Source organism: Podarcis gaigeae (assembly GCF_964106915.1).
Source record: "Podarcis gaigeae genome assembly, chromosome: 17".
NCBI lineage: Eukaryota > Metazoa > Chordata > Lepidosauria > Squamata > Lacertidae > Podarcis > Podarcis gaigeae.
The window spans coordinates 32,455,554-32,471,082 of NC_139694.1; the positions used below are offsets into that span (position 1 = coordinate 32,455,554).

The following is a 15,529-nucleotide window of genomic DNA, read 5'->3' on the forward strand; positions in this document are numbered from 1 at the left end:
AGGCCTTAAACTCAAGATTGTAGCTGAAATGCATCTTAATTGGTGTACAGTGCTTCATGTAAGCCATATTATCTTCATACGGAAGATAATATTATTAAGAAGAAAAGAAAATAACCCTGAAACAGTGCAACATGGCAATATAGAAAACATTATAGATTGCAAATTGTATAAGAATAGCATTAACAATCTTCTTACCCTCCTTCTGATTCTCCCCATACCATTAGTTGTGAAACAGAATTTCTCATCTCTCCTAGCATGTTGGCATTCTGATATAAAGGTCATAGTTAGTCATCCAAGGCTATGGGCCAGGATCCTGTGGCCTTCAGCTGAGCACATGAGGTAGAGTTGGATAGATAGTGAGCAGAGACAGAGAGAATGATTCCTTGAACACCTTTTATATTGATCAGTAGCTGGGTCAGGAGGATGGGTCAGTTACATGACATACTTAGGTGAACCAATGTAAGAGAGAAATCGTGGATTACCATGTGGGGGAAAGTTTTAAAAGGCAAATGGCATCCTATTTGTGCTGATAGTATGACCTCGTATTTCATCTTACTGTCATGCAAGATGCCAGGGACTCACACGTTTGCCACTGAGAATCAGCTGAACAGCTCCCAGCAGCTTGCACATGAGGGGCCCAGAGTTGAATCTTACTGTTTGCTGAAGCTTGCTGTAGTGGGTTGTTTACAGGCCTTGTAGGGTCCTGATTTACACCTTGCAAAATTGCTACGGGGTTGTAAAGGACCCCAGTTGCAAACAGCTCTGGGGTTGTGGCGCTCATCTCGCTTTACAGGCCAAGGGAGCCGGCGTTTGTCCGCTCTGCAGACTGTTTTTCCTGGTCATGTGGCCAGCATGACTGAGCCGCTTCTGGTGCAACGGAACACCGAAACCAGAGCAGTACACGGAAACGCTGTTTCCCTCCCCACCGAAGCGGTATCTATCTATCTACTTGCTAGGTTGGCAGGAGCTGGGACCGAGCAATGGGAGCTTACCCCCGTCGCGGGGATTCAAACCGCTAACTTTCTGATCAGCAAGCCCAAGAGGCTCAGTGGTTTAGACCACAGCGCCACCTGTGTCCCTATGAGGTTGGACTGTTTTGATTAGCAGGGCTGGTTTAATTAAGAAGTGACTCTGCAGAAAAGTTGGCGGGAGTTACGGTTTTCATTCAGTTTTGCAGCCAGGCTTACTTTCCTGTATGTCTTCCAGCTGCCCAGAAGGCCCGAGAGCAGTTTGAAGAGGTAGAGAAGTCCCTGAAAGAAATGGAGGAGTCTATCAGGTATGGCTTTGGGCTGGCAGCCACAGTCTCTCAAGGGTGAGGTGGGCTTCCCTCTGGAGGAGGGGCGGAACAGAATCCATATCACTTGCAAGGGTAAGTAAAGCCCTTCGATCAGAGTTGGGGGACCAAGTCTTGCTGGCAGACATTACTGGTGAGCCAAGCTTGACAGGTTGGGAAGGCCTCTCACCTTTCAGTCACAATGGCACTGGGTGATGTTTTTGCCCCCATCCCCATTTGAAATCAAGCCATGTGAGCAAAGGCATAACTTGGGTGGAGCACGGAGCAAGGGCTTCACTACACAATACTTTACAAGAACTGTTGGAAACCCCCCCCTTTTTTTTAGTTCAGCTTTGTCCTTACCTGCCTCATGCCTGATGTCATGTATGTGATGTCAGGCGTAGGGTATGGGGACATGGCTTGGCCAAAACAGCCTGGCATGCCAAATGGGGAGGATTGATGGGCCTAATTAGCTGTGAAGGCTGGAGGTTCCCTCACCCCTGCCTTGGGTGAATTCTCCTTGAGGCCTGCAATATTTCTTTCTGCTTGACACTGACCCTTCCCCGTTGGCTTCCAGCAATGGCAATTTGTACCCCCTAGCCAGCTGTTTGTGTGATTTCCCCAGATACCTAATGTTTTGGATAGGTAGTAAACTTGGCTTCAGTAGGCAAAGTCTTTTGGGGGGGGGGTGATGACAGGGAGGTCCTTTCTCCTGGACATAGCTGTCAACATTTCACTTTTTTAAAGGGGAATTCCCTTATTCCGAATTTGATTCCTTGCAAGAAAAGGGAAACGTTGACAGCTATGCTCCTGGACCATTTTCATTGTCATGAATCTAATCTATATGGCTTTTCCTCCTCCCTCTCTATCCCCTCCACCTCGCTACCCACCCTCTAAAGAAGAATGTGCCATTCTCCCTGCACCCCCCTTAGTTAGCTGGTGTTTGAGGACCCCTGCGCTAAAAGCGGGGGGAGGGGGGTGTCCATGGGAATTCTGTTGAGAACCACAAGGGTGATTTTTAAAGAGTTAAAAGGGCTGGTTTTTAAAATCCTATCCTTTGCCTGGTCTTTCTTGCTGCTTCTTACTTTGTTGATGCATCTTCAGCTAGGATGTTAGGAGAGGTTACTGTTTGTTGTTTTACTGTGAAGATAAGAGCGCTTTGTACAGTTTCGCTCTGGGGGTTTGGGCATTGCTTTGATGCCACTTGCCATTCAAATCGCATCTCCCCCCACCTTTCCCCGGTCCCAGGTGGGGGAGGGGAGAAGGATAGAGGCCAAAAATAAATTTCAAGCTGTCTCCTATTGATTGCATACATAATTATTGCCGTAATCACGCCACTCCTGAGTTCTTAGGCTGGGAGGGCTGATGCAGGGAGCAGATGGGAGACCTCGGCATGCTTAGCTTGGCTGACCTTGGTGACAGACACTTCATTTAGCTATTGGGGGAGGATATATTTTGCTGGTTTCTGCCGCCTTCTCAGTGGAAGGGGATGTACAGTGGCAGAGGCACTAAAGGGACCCTGTGGCTTGGTGATTTCTGGACGCATCTTCAGAGTCTCTTCACATACCCATTGTGGCATGGTGGTATTTTTTGACATGCTCTATTACTTTGCATTGACTCCCAGTCTGATAAGTAAGTATTATCAGCTGTTCCTTCCTTTCTCCACTTCATCTTCGGAATGGCTATAGTCACTTGCAAGTGGTTAGAATGGATGCAGGTTTTGTTGTGATACAGCGCATTGCTCAAGTCAACCACCCAGTTCTTTCCGGCCAAAGGTTTTTGCACAATTTCCATGCTCTGTCCCTGAGACCATTTACCCTGTTGCTTCTGACAAATCTTCCACTAGCTTGCTTGGAAGTGCAGCAGGAGCTTCTCTGTCCGAGAGGAGTGTGCTAAAATAAATCTTATTCCGCCAACTGGCTATGAAGGGCTTGTCTGAATGAACCTCTTGTTACATCTATTACTCTTCCCTATAAATATGTTTTGGGTTTTTTTAAGGAAGCAGAATAAATTATACAGATTAAATCTATGAAAATGTAATTTATTCTGGGCATAGTATTGCAGCTTCCTGTGCACTGACTTTAACATCATCTTAAGTGGAGAGTCTACAGATTTATTCCCCCCCCCCCCCACATCAAGGGCAGGCTGTGAGCTGCCCATGGGGGCGCTCTAGTCTGACCAAGACCTCTGAACAGGCTCAGGGACAATGCAGTAGCTTCTCATTTATTTATTTGCACAAATTTATATGCCATTTAATCATAGAGGAATATGAAAGCGGTACGCATCAAGGAATACAATACATCAAAGACTTAAAATATAGGCACCAGTGAGTAATGAACTGCTAATATATATCTGGGAAAGCCTGATATTTAGTGTGTTACTGTTGCTGCTTTCCCAGTATCAATGGCCAGTCTCAATATTCCTTGATGGGTAGGTCTAGGATAGTGGTGGAGAACCTGGTCCAGATGTGGGATTCCCAACTCCCATAGCTCCTAGCCAGAATTAGGGATGATGGGAGTTGTAGTCCAGAAACATCTGGCGGATGCCCAGGTTCCTCACCCCTGACCAGCAGAGACTTTATGCCTCTGGAGCAACTTTCGGTCCAGAACTTCGAAAGGCATAGAAGTTGCAAGCCTTGACAGCAGGCTCTGGTTTCCGGAGAGAGTGTGCAGGCAGAGCGATTAAGCTGCTTCTGTCGTAAGCCGGAGTCCTTAGAAAGTATACAATTATGGCCACTCAGACCTAGGGTTTTTTTCCTGAGTTTGTAAGTGTGTGCCATGCCTGCAGCACTTCAGCTGGCAGGAAGGGGCTTGCATGACCAACTCTTTATCCGAGCGACCTCCCCCAAGCTCCCGTCTCCGCAGGTAGGCAGCAAGCATGTCAAGGAGCTGTAGGCTAGAGCCCTCCTTTCTGATATGCTAGTTTCCTCTGCTCAGGAAAGGGTGTGTTTTGCGGGGACAGGGGGAGTTGCGTGGAGGAACATTTAGTCATACGAGCCACCCCCCAGCCATCTGAAGTGATACAGCCAAAACACATGTTTATCCCCCCAGGGAGAACTAGGCCTAAAACAGCAGGTGCAAAACAAGAGCTTTAATTGAAGTCCCTCTTCAGAATTAGCTCCACATGGGGCATTTCCCACCCAGCCATAACTCCGCTGCGCTTGCAGTGCAAACTGCCCCTCCCCACCCCAGGGAGATCTCTGGCTTGTCCCATTAGGAAGGCTTTTAAGGGGGTAGGGGTTGGAGAAAATGTGTCAGCTAAGTAAGCAGCTAATGGAAGTCTGGAGTCACAGCTGAGACCTGTTTTGTTGGTGTCATCTTTCCAAGCTCTCTTTTTTTTAAGTAATGAAAGGCATCTTTCCCTTCTAAAGGAAGGAGGATGTTTCGCGGTCCCTTTTATTTAGGGCTACTACCTTCAAAGTTTCAGCATGGCCGAACGTACTTGCTCACCCCTATCCTTAGAGTTTCACAGCCGTGAGTCGCTGCTACCCCACTTTTCCCAGGTTGCTGGTGGGGGGCTGTTGCAGAGAGAGAAGTGGCTTAAGGCTCCGAGGCAAAGTCTGGGTTAGGACCCAAGTGCCCACCTTGGCATGTCTTGCCACAACAGACCAAGGGAGGAGAGGACAGGAGTTTGTCCTTCTTCCTAAAAGCTATGTTGATCAGACCAGGGCAAAGTGGCTGCTATGGCAGGTCCTTTATTAAACAAAGAGCTTTGCATCTCTCTGTGCGCATGGGGGAGAGAGAGACCCGTAATTAGGAGTAGCCTTGGTGACAGGGCGGTAACCATGGGATCCGGCCTCCCCAACCAGTCCCTTTGCTGCTCCGTGGGGTCCCCTGGGAGGACAGGCAGATAAGGGCAAGGAACAAAGACAGCCACTTAACAAAGAGCTTGGGCAAAGGCCATTGACCCCTGACACAGGCTGGACTTGCCTTCCACCAGCGGGAGAGGGCGGAGGAGACCGATGCCAGGATAACACTTGACTCCTGGTGGTCAGTGAAGCAAAAGGGACCTGTTGCCACACTGGCCGTCCTCTCTCAGCTCCCCGGCGTTGGCAGCTTGGGAGGAGCTGTAACTCAAGAGCGGGTAACATGGCCCTCTGCCTCTTCGCTGCAGAATCTGGAAAGCTCTTACCCACCAGGCCATGCTTCAGTTAGATGGACCATTGAGCTGGCTCAGCAATATGGAGGCGTCAGTTCCTCTTGTTTTAAAAAAGTCATTTTTTCATTAAAAAAAAAAAGACAATTTGTGAGAAGCATGAAACGTTTTGCCATCTTTGTCTCACGCCCGTCTCCTGCTGGCCTTTCTGGGATAATGTGTGTCCTGAGAGGAGGTTTCATCTCCACAGAACGCATGTATCCCGCAAAACCTTTCCTTGATTGCAACAGCTTCTTACTCTTTGTCCTTATCAACTGCACGGCCTCCCACTCCTGGAAATACCCCTTAAAGTTATGAGCCTGCTGTCTAGAGAAAGTCACTGAAAGGCTGCCAGGAGGTCTGCCTGCTTGTTTTAAATTTCTATCCATGCTTCTTGTCGCTTAGGCACAACTCGGAGCAGCCTTCAGAATTTTCAAGTCACAATATCCCATGTGATAAAATGTTCAGTTAAAAATACAATAAACATTTCCTTCTCTTCTGGTCTTGGAGCCAAAAGCCACATTTTTCCTCTTATGCCTTCTCCATATTTTCCTGTATTTGTTAAATAGTAGGAATTTCAAAGTATGAAGACAGATTTAGTGGTCAGCAATTCTCAGCCTTTTTTTTGACTGGATTACTTTTGCCTTCTGAGCAAAACATCCCTCCTGTATTTCTGTTAAAATTGGCCCAGGAATATTCCAGTAACCCCCTAGCCCCATTAACCTTATTCCGTCAAATGTTCTGTTAGCCTGTGTGTATTTTTTCTTTTAACAATGTCGCCTTCTTCCATCCCTCCCCCAGGAGCCTGGAGAAAGAGATCTCCTTTGATTTTGGACCTCATGGTGAATTTTCTTACCTCTACGGCCAGTGCTATGAACTCACCACTAATGAGTAGGTGCCTGTGTCCCTTGCTTGACTATTTGTTTCCTCTGGGGAGTGTCTCTCTTCTCTCTGCTCAGCCCTATGACATCTGGAGTGCTCTCTTTGAACTGTATGTCTTACAAGCCGTCACTCCAGAGGTGCCAAAAAGTAGGTGGGTGGCCTGCCCACCCGCCAGGGTTAGCCTGTAGAGCGGCAGGAGATGGAGATCTGGCCAAAAGGTTCTTTGCTCCTGTTCTGGACTGTAAGATGAGCATTATTAATGAAAAGGAAGCTGGTTTTTACTCCCCAAAACTGTAGCTTGGTAGTATGGCAAATTCCTCTATAACAAGGTGGCTAGCTTTTGGCAAGCTTGCTGGGGCAGCTCAGGGTGAGAAGAAAGGCACCCCCTTCAAAACTGAAGATGGAAGGCTCCAAAATTGGAGCCAGGGACTCAAAATTTAGGCAGATAAGGCTCCATCGGAATTCATTTTTTACTAGTTCTTGGGGAAGTGAGGTTCTCCACTCAGTCAGAAGAGAAGAGGTGCTGTTCTTTGATCTAGATATACAGTTGTACCTTGGAAGTCAAACGGAATCCATTCAGGAAGTTTGTTCGACTTCCAAAATGTTTGAAAACCAAACCGTGGCTTCTGATTGGCTGCAGAAAGCTCCTGCAGCCAATCAGAAGCCACGGAAGCCCAGTCTGACCTTTGGCTTCCAAAAATAGTTCGCAAATCGGAACAGTCACTCCTGGGTTTGCGACGTTTAGGAGCCAAAGCATTCAAGAACTAAGCTGTTCGAAAACCAAGGTACGATCCGTACAAATAACTCCTCTTGAATGTTCATTATAGCTTCTAAGCTGGATCTTGTATTGAGGGTCAAAGTTTGGTTTGGGTTCTTCCCATGTCCCCCAACATTTTGAATGCCTGGAATTTGGGTGCCTCTTGGCCATGATGTTGGTGATTGGGCAGGATAGCTTTGCGATGTGAATGTTCTTAAGAGGCTTGCAATTCTTTGGACCAAGGTTCGGAAATGTGTCACCTTCCAGATGGACTTCAACTCCCATTGGGCCCAGCCAGCATTGCCAGTAGTTGGGAAAGATAGGAGTTATGGCCCAGTCCTTTAAGGCCCTGCTCCTAGTTGGGCTTCCTTTGTGCCATGGGCTGTACAGTAGGAGATGCCTTGTAGAGAGGGGACTAGGGGACAAGCAGGACTCCTTATAAGAAGAGTTATCATAGGCATCAGTGTTCCAGCCCACCATGATGATTAAGCAGGAGAGTGTTGCCTTCTAAAGCTTAGGTCATAGTAAGCCAGCTAGTGCGGTATTTGCCAGCCTGATGCTGCTGAGATATTTTGAACTACAATTCCTAACAGCCTCAGCCAGCACAGCCACACACCTGTAATCACCTGATGTCACCATGATGTTTCCCTTTGGAGACCTGCTTGACATCGAACAGACCTGCAAAGAAAAAATGTTTCTTGGCCTGCACAGTTTGATTTTTTCAGTCAGAAACTTGCAACTGTAGACAATCCCAGCTGGCTTGCATTTGATAGCACATTTTGATTCCATGCCGAATGCAATCACCACTTGGAAGCTCTGATCAGGGACTCCTGAGTATAGCAGATCACAGCGGGGCTGGCATTTGGGGCCAAATTTAAAAGGGGCCAAACACAGGCACTGCTTGCAGAAGAACCATTGAGAGTGCACCAAAAAGCTGCTGATTTTCCTGTGTAGTGGCACCATCACCCACCCTAGACCTGGCGGCATATGGGTTAGAGGGAAAGGGCCATGTGGTTCAAATTAGGACACCTGGTGGGCCTAATTTGATTTGGTTGGCAAGTTGGAGGTTCCCCATTTGTTCTTTACTTGATAGACCAATAAGACTTCTATTCTGGATGCTCAGTATTTTTCCTTGTAAGCAGATCATTTTCAAAAGGTTGCACATAGTTGTATTCTACGTGTTTCAATGGGAAGCTCATCTCGTACATTCTTAAATCTCTAGTGTTGATAGCAAAATAATCTTGGAAGCAAGGGATAGATCAGGGCCTAGTTTTCTTCCTGCCATGCTTTCCCATTCCATCTAACCCCAAGCAGTATCCTTTCCAAATATATTTTGCCTTGGGTGCCATCGTTTTAGGAGCCAGGTCTAATGGTCTAATTATCGGCACTTCAAAGCATATGGCTCAGGGATCTCATCTATTTCTTTTATGCTTTTTTCCTCCTCAGATATATTTATCGCCTCTGTCCCTTCAGCAGAGTGTCTCAGAAACCCAAACATGGCGGCTCGGAGACCAGCCTTGGGTAAGAGCATGGGTAGGCAAACTAAGGCCCGGGGGCCAGATCTGGCCCAATCGCCTTCTAAATCCAGCCCATGGACGGTCTGAGAATCATCAGGTTTTTACATGAGTAGAATGTGTCCTTTTATTTAAAATGCATCTCTGGGTTATTTGTGGAGCATAGGAATTTGTTCATTCTCTCCCCCCCCCCCCCCCGAATAATAAATAGTCTAGCCCCCCACAAGGTCTGAGGGACAGCGGACCGCCCCCCTGCTGAAAAAGTTTGCTGACCGCTTGGTAAGAGACTCCAGTGCTCCAGGATTCGACATGTTTCACAACAGTCTGAGGTCACTAGCCTCCCAAGCTAAACAGGGAGATGTTGCAGTGTTTTAGTGACTAAGCAGAGGCTGAGCTACAGATCAGGAAGTGTATAGTTTGAACTTTGGCTTTGCTCTTCAACATGCTAGGAGGCCTTATGCCAGTCAAACTCTCAGCCTTAGGACACCTCGTATCATCTTGGGGGTGATGATACTGACCTACCTTACAGGGCTGTAAGGACTAGGATTACAACCATGATGATGTACATCAGGCACTTTGCATAATCTGAATCACATACCTCTTTGTCCTGGCTTTTGACACTTGAGGTGCATATTTTAGGACCCACCTTATTTCTGTAACTGTAAGTTGTTTTTATGTGGTGACCCGCCCTTAGACCTTAGGGTGGAGGGCAGGTAATATATAAGGAATAAAAGAATAATAATCACTATCAGTATGAATAATAAAGCCCTGCCCCTTAGCATCAGTCAGTGTAAGAATCCCTACCCAGTTAGAAATGGGGAAGAAAACGTCATGTGTGTAGTGTGCCATTTTTAAAATACCTTGCTGCATACTTTAACTTCCTGAAAATGGTCAGCTTCACTGATAGGACCTCACTTGGTGGCTAGATCCTTGCCCCCGAGACCAGCCAACCCTGGAGCAGATTCATCCTGTGTAGAAGTGGCTCCATCTGATTCTAAATGTTCCCTAAGGTTAGGATTAGCAGGAGCTACTTTGGGTGCTCTGAGTTGTTCCTTCCTTTCCAGCACGTGGGGCTCCTGGAGCGGTCCAGATGATAACAAATTTGGCGTCATGAAGTACGAACACGGGACAGGCTGCTGGCAAGGCCCCAACCGATCCACCACAGTAAGTGATTCACGTAGTCCTGAGTGACCGGCAAGCTTGGTCGGGTGACCAGCAAGATACAGCTGCCTTTTCAAGGCCCAGCCAGCAGCAGCGAAGTGGCCTGTCACCCAGCTGACAGTATGCCTCCCTATCTGCAGGCTGCGCAAAGCTGTTTGGTTTCCAACTCACCCAAGTTCTGGCTCAAATGGAACGAAAAACCCCAAACCTTTTGTTTTCTACTCTTGAGCGTGCCCATTAATGTGGACTCCCTGATCCCAGGTAGTGAAGGAAACCTAGTTGAGAGTGGGAAGAGGGCAGTTCAACAGAAGAAGTGCACTTTTTAAAAAGTAAGTAGGAAGCAGAGTTGGGACATCTGAAAGTTTGGGGCTGGGCTGCCAGTTTTAGCAGACCAACCTGAGGGGATGGGGCAATGACTATGGTTAAGTCATTCATTCATTCCTTGCCTCAGTGATGTCCTAGGATTTCCCTCGGTATTTTTTAAATAAATAAATTTTATTAGAGTTTATAAATACAAAACTTAATCTCAAATATATTTTTTGTTCAACATTAAGATATGAAAACATGGGCAAAAAAGAGAAATAAGAAAAAAAATAGGAAAAAGCTTTCACAAGAGAAAATAGAAAAAATACAGTTCAGAAATTAAATAACTTCTGATTCTTCATCTCTCTGCTGTATATAAACAACAATCACTTCATCTACTCCAACATAATATTAGGATTTCCCTTGGGAAGATTTGATGGATGAGGGATTTTTGTGCGAGTTCAGGATCAGGGTGATCTGCCTTGCTTGGATCAGAGTAGGAATTCTCCCATCCAACATTGAACAGGCCCAGTGATTTGTCTCACCTGGCAGAAACTTGAGTTGGCTATCGTGGTTGGCTGACACTGTTGCTAGTACATTGTAAAGCTGGTGTGGGGAACTTTTGGCCCTCCAGGTGTTGCTGAACTACAACTCATCCATGTCTGAAAGCATGGTCAATAGCCAGGGATGATGGGAGTTGTAGTTCGGCAGCATCCCCAAGGAGTGACCAAAGAGGTTCCCCGTGCCTGTTGCAAAGAAATGACAGTGGGTAAGGGAGGGTTTATGCCACAGACAAGCGGTAAGAGCGATGGGCTCCTGCACAACAGCTGCAATCCTAAGCCACAGACTCCATAGTGGGTAACCAATGTCCTGTTTTCTCTCCTATCAGGTGAAACTTACATGTGGCAAGGAGACAGTGGTCACATCGACGACAGAGCCCAGCCGCTGCGAGTACTTGATGGAGTTCATCACCCCAGCAGCCTGCCAGGAGCCAAAAGACCTTGGTCATGATGAACTCTGAGGCTGGCAGGTGAGTTCCTTTGTCAAGTCTCAAGATGACACAGTAGCCATGGGCGCTGACAAACGGGGAAGGAAAGCCATGTTCTAAGTTGTACAGACAAAAACTTTTAGTTTGGCAGCAGTTACACATTGGAACCTCCTGCCTGTTGACACCGGGCAGGTGTCCTGTAATCCCTTACTTTTGCTTCTAATTATTACCAAAACATTTTTTATTGTGCTTGCTGTTTTCATTGATAATTTTAATATTTCTTGTAAACTACTTAGGTTTTTTAATACAATCAAGTGGTGTATAAATTTTTGTGTACGTAAAGAAAGCAAATAAAAGCACCGCTGGGAAAGGGGAGCAGAGTTTTTTGAGAAGGTTTCTCCACCCTTTGCACCACTTGGCAACTACCCAAGATCAGACCATTTGGGAAGTCGCTTGCCTCTCTTGTCCCCTTCTGCTTAATCAGAACTTCTTTTTTTAATGTATTGAAGGAAGACCAGTGTCTCTGTCAGTTCTGTTCCCTTGGCTGATTTGTCCTGTCTGCGATTTTCCCCCCTGCAGATTTGCAAAAGAGCTGTTGTCAGTGGGACCAGGTTCTAATCGACATGATTCAAAGAAGCACTGCAAAATTTACTTCTCTTCCCCCCTGGGGCTCCCCCACATGGACCCCCGACATCCTTTCTCCGCTGTTCACGCTGCTCTTCCTCAGTGGACTCTGGAGCTTTTGAATAATTATGTTTACCCTGTGAAACACTGGGGATTGAGTGTGCCCCCCCTTTTTTTTCCTTCCAGGGCACCATCTGCCCAGATCATGCACAACACACAGGACTGCTCAGCTGCTTGGGCCATTTTCTTGCTGGGGAAAAGGCTTCCTCCGCCTCTTAACGGTTGCTTCTTTGTGGAGGGAAGAGGGCTTACTTTTCAGCCATGCAGAGACTTCAGGCCTTTTCCCCTGAAGCTCGCTTTCCTGCCAGCATTTTCTTTTCCGAGCCAGATTTCCACTCTGTTTGAGACTTTGCACAGCTGAAAGAAGAAGACTGGCAAAAGAACCTGCTCCTTAGCCTGCCCCCTGCACTGCCAATCACAGCCTGGTTGTTGTTGTTTTAATCTGCTGTCTGATGTTGAACTCTTATTAAAAAAAACACACCACCACATTCCCTTCCAATAAACGTCTCTGCTCTCTTCTGTCTGTGGCCTCAAAGGTGAGATTCGGAGAGTTGTTTGGAAGGGGTTGTATGAAAGGGGGATGGCACAACATGGCCAGTTTTATGTCTGCCTTCCGTTCATGCAGCTGTTATCAGTGGCCTCCGCGTGTGTCATTTCTCCAGGAGGGGCTGGCAGAAACTTCGACAGGATGCATGAGACCCAACAGACCCTCCTCTTCCTTCCTCCTCCCTCCTCCACCTTTGGGGAACTGGGCCTCCCAGGGCTGCTATGCTCCTCTTGATAAAGGTTTTGGGGGAGGGCAGCGCTGGTGCCTTTCACCTGCTGCCCTCGATTGCTGTCAAAGCCGGAGCATTTCCATAACAAAAAGGGAGGCGACTTCCCTCCCAGCCACCATTGTTTCCCATCTGAGCTCCTATCCCAAAAGGCGCCTGGTGTTGGGAAGAGGGGGTTGGGGGGTAGGTTTGACAAAAGGCCCCTCTGGTGACTGGGGACATGTTTACTGTATGGGTTCAGCCTCCCCTGGGCAAAGAAGCAGGGAAGCATGTGCAGTTGGTTATCGTTGGGGGAGGGGCACACCACCTCATCCCACCCCCCCAACCTTTCCAGAGGGGGAAGGAGGTGTTTCTCCCACACCCATGGGGTGAAATAGGCATTTTCTGCTGGCAAAACAAGACATTAAATGGAAGCATCTGTTCTCAAACCAGATCTCAACTGGTGTGTGTGTGTGTATGCGCTCCCCTCAGTTCCCTTCCTTTGGATCAAATCCTCTGATCGCTGAAGGATGGATGGGCGAGACTCTTGTACCCCACAACCCACAAGCACCATTCGTTCCCCCCATCCCCACCCGCCGAAACACACTTCAAGTAAACTTGACTCTCATGCACAGGGCAAAACTTGAGTTAGCACCTCTTCTACCAACCCCATTCATTTGCTTCTATGCTTGGTTGCCATAGTGTGACAAATAGACCTCTTTTTTATTTATGCTAATAAAATGTCCCTCCATAAGGGGTGTTTTCATTGTTCCTGCAAGAGTGACTTAAATATGCAGAGTGTATCTGTTAGTGGGGACAGACTATCCACTGCAACATCTCTCGGGTGTCAGTGTTCAGTTTCCCCCCACATAAGTGAATTGTGACCACTGTAGAAGAAAGTAAAAGACAGAGTTTGGGCAAACCGCTGGGAATTGAGATTAAAACGGGCTTGTCTCTGGACGAAGGATCAGGCTTTGCTCCTTTGCTGTATGTTAACTGCTTCCCGTTTGCTTTTTCTCATAGAACTCAAATGGGATCCAATGCAGATAGACCCCCACCAACTGCAGAGCCCATCTCAGTGTTGTTTCTTTTCAGTTGTATGACAGACCACAGGTACCACCTAGTTACTACTACTGCTGACTCCCCCAGTACGTATGAGTAACCCAGAGTAAGTGGAGCATCTGTTTCAGTAAATGTACAAGCCTGTATATTGTGTGTGTCTATCCCAACAGTTAACAGCCATGAGAACATGCATGGCTTAGTCCTTTGATTGCATGAGCCAGCCAAGATATACAGTGGTACCTTGGGTTACAGATGCTTCAGGCTACAGACTCCGCTAACCCAGAAATAGTACCTCAGGTTAAGAACTTTGCTTCAGGATGAGAACAGAAATCGTGTGGTGGTGGTGTGGCGGCAGCGGGAGGCCCCATTAGCTAAAGTGGTGCTTCAGGTTAAGAACGGACCTCCAGAACGAACTTAAGTTCTTAACCCAAGGTACTACTGTACTTTCTCCTCCCTGGCTAACACAAAATTTTCAAGCATTCTGGGACTTTCCCATCATGTTATGGAAGCCAGCCTTCAATCCAAAACAGACTTTTTGCGCTATGTTCATATTATATGTGTAAAAAGTAAGATAAAGGACCCCTGGACGGTTAAGCCTAGTCAAAGGCGACTGTGGGGTGTGGCGTATGAATATTAACACTGGACTGTGTCCCAGTACATCAAAACATTTCTGATTTTGGGGGGTGTTTGCGTGGTTAAAGTGCTTCTCAGCCCTTTTTCTCGTCTGGAAAAGTTGCTTCGCTTCTGAAACAACTGGGGGCATTTGCTCTGATATAGATATGTAAATTAAACACTGCCAAAATATTTGTTGACAAGAAGAGAAAGATGTTTGCTTGCGAAGGGCACGGGACTTTTTTCCTATTCCAAACAACACACAACAGTTTCTATGGATAATGTGTGCTTTGTTGGTGCCTTCTGGAAGGGAGGACAACTTTTATCATCCCCTGTCCTGCCTTGCTAGAATTCTCTATCACATAAACAGACAAAAGGACTCTCATAAGATTCTGAACTTTTTATTTTCTGGCATGAAAAGTACAAATAATTAAACAATTCCATGTAAAAGATTCATACAGCCGCCGTGCCTGAAATCCCAGTAATAAATATTCTAAACTAAATGCAAAGTGTCATTTTTTTCTTTTTTTTAACAGCAGTTTTTTAAACCCTTCCCACATCAACAGACTCTCTCATGATTTTTTTTTAAATATTGTTTTTAAAAACTGTCCCAATACACATGTGAAGCTTAAAGAGGCTCTGGGGGCCAGGTACTCCAGGCCTGTCATCTTTTCCCCTGAGCCCCACCATGCCCCATCACTAAATACATTGGTGGGGAGGATGGAGGGCATGTAAAAAGGTTATTAGGATCTCGCCATTACAACAGACAGACAATTCTTTAAACCCTCTGCTCCCTTCAATGTTGCACCCTGACCCATCATTTGGAAGCAAATTTGCCTAGCAAACATAAGGAAATGCCACGAGCCCCGCTCGCTCGCTCTCTGGTGTCTGCCTTCGTTGGCATGCAGAATTCTCTCTTTCCCTCCCCACCCCTGCTCCAACCCCCGTTTCAATCCACTTCGCTTTTTTATTTTATTTTAGTAAACTCAAACTGGCACTTATTGCTACTTGAAAAAATATAGTCGAGAAGAGGCTAGATTGCTGTGACCATTTTAGAAGCAACAGATCACAAAGAGAATTTCGTTTTGCCACTAAATGCCCTCGTCGAGATGCAGGGAAGGGAGTCAGATGCAGGGGTGTGGTTGCGGGAGAAGAAATTAATCAGGATCTGAGCCGGCTAGCCAAAGGAAAAGTGTCTTGACCAAATTAGCTGGAACTGGAGGCAAAGCTCCCTAAAGGAGCTGTGCTTTCCAAATTGCATCTTAGCTCAGTGGCTCTGTTTCAGAACAGTTCTTTAAGCACGCAAATTATTTCGGTGGCTGCATGGTCTGCAAATGGAGCTAGGCTCTAGGCTGTGTTGTGGGTATCAAAAGAATTTTAGTGGGTTTCCATTTCCCACCCACCAAG

The 15,529-nt window shown here is 46.7% G+C and overlaps 1 protein-coding gene and 1 long non-coding RNA gene across 9 annotated transcripts in view; both read left to right on the forward strand.

The window, feature by feature from the left end:
• LOC310835419 overlaps window positions 1-14,625 on the forward strand; it is a 169,078-nt gene extending 154,453 nt beyond the window's left edge. Inside the window, exon 2 of the long non-coding RNA XR_014559658.1 lies at window positions 13,943-14,625. This is a non-coding gene — a long non-coding RNA (uncharacterized lncRNA). The remainder of the gene's footprint in view (window positions 1-13,942) is intronic.
• PRKCSH (PRKCSH beta subunit of glucosidase II) overlaps window positions 1-15,529 on the forward strand; it is a 40,313-nt gene that overhangs the window by 22,921 nt on the left and 1,863 nt on the right. For 2 of the 8 annotated variants that reach the window (XM_083719229.1, XM_083719230.1), the window contains exons 13-18: window positions 1,207-1,276; window positions 6,209-6,298; window positions 8,493-8,567; window positions 9,625-9,724; window positions 10,914-11,054; window positions 11,592-14,625. In XM_083719229.1, the coding sequence (XP_083575355.1) occupies window positions 1,207-1,276; window positions 6,209-6,298; window positions 8,493-8,567; window positions 9,625-9,724; window positions 10,914-11,045 (467 nt within the window). In that variant the 3' untranslated portion in view covers window positions 11,046-11,054; window positions 11,592-14,625. Of the gene's footprint in view, window positions 1-1,206; window positions 1,277-6,208; window positions 6,299-8,492; window positions 8,568-9,624; window positions 9,725-10,913; window positions 11,055-11,591; window positions 14,626-15,529 lie in introns of those variants that run through there. The other 6 variants (XM_083719231.1, XM_083719232.1, XR_014559366.1 and 3 more) reach the window with 5 other exon arrangements.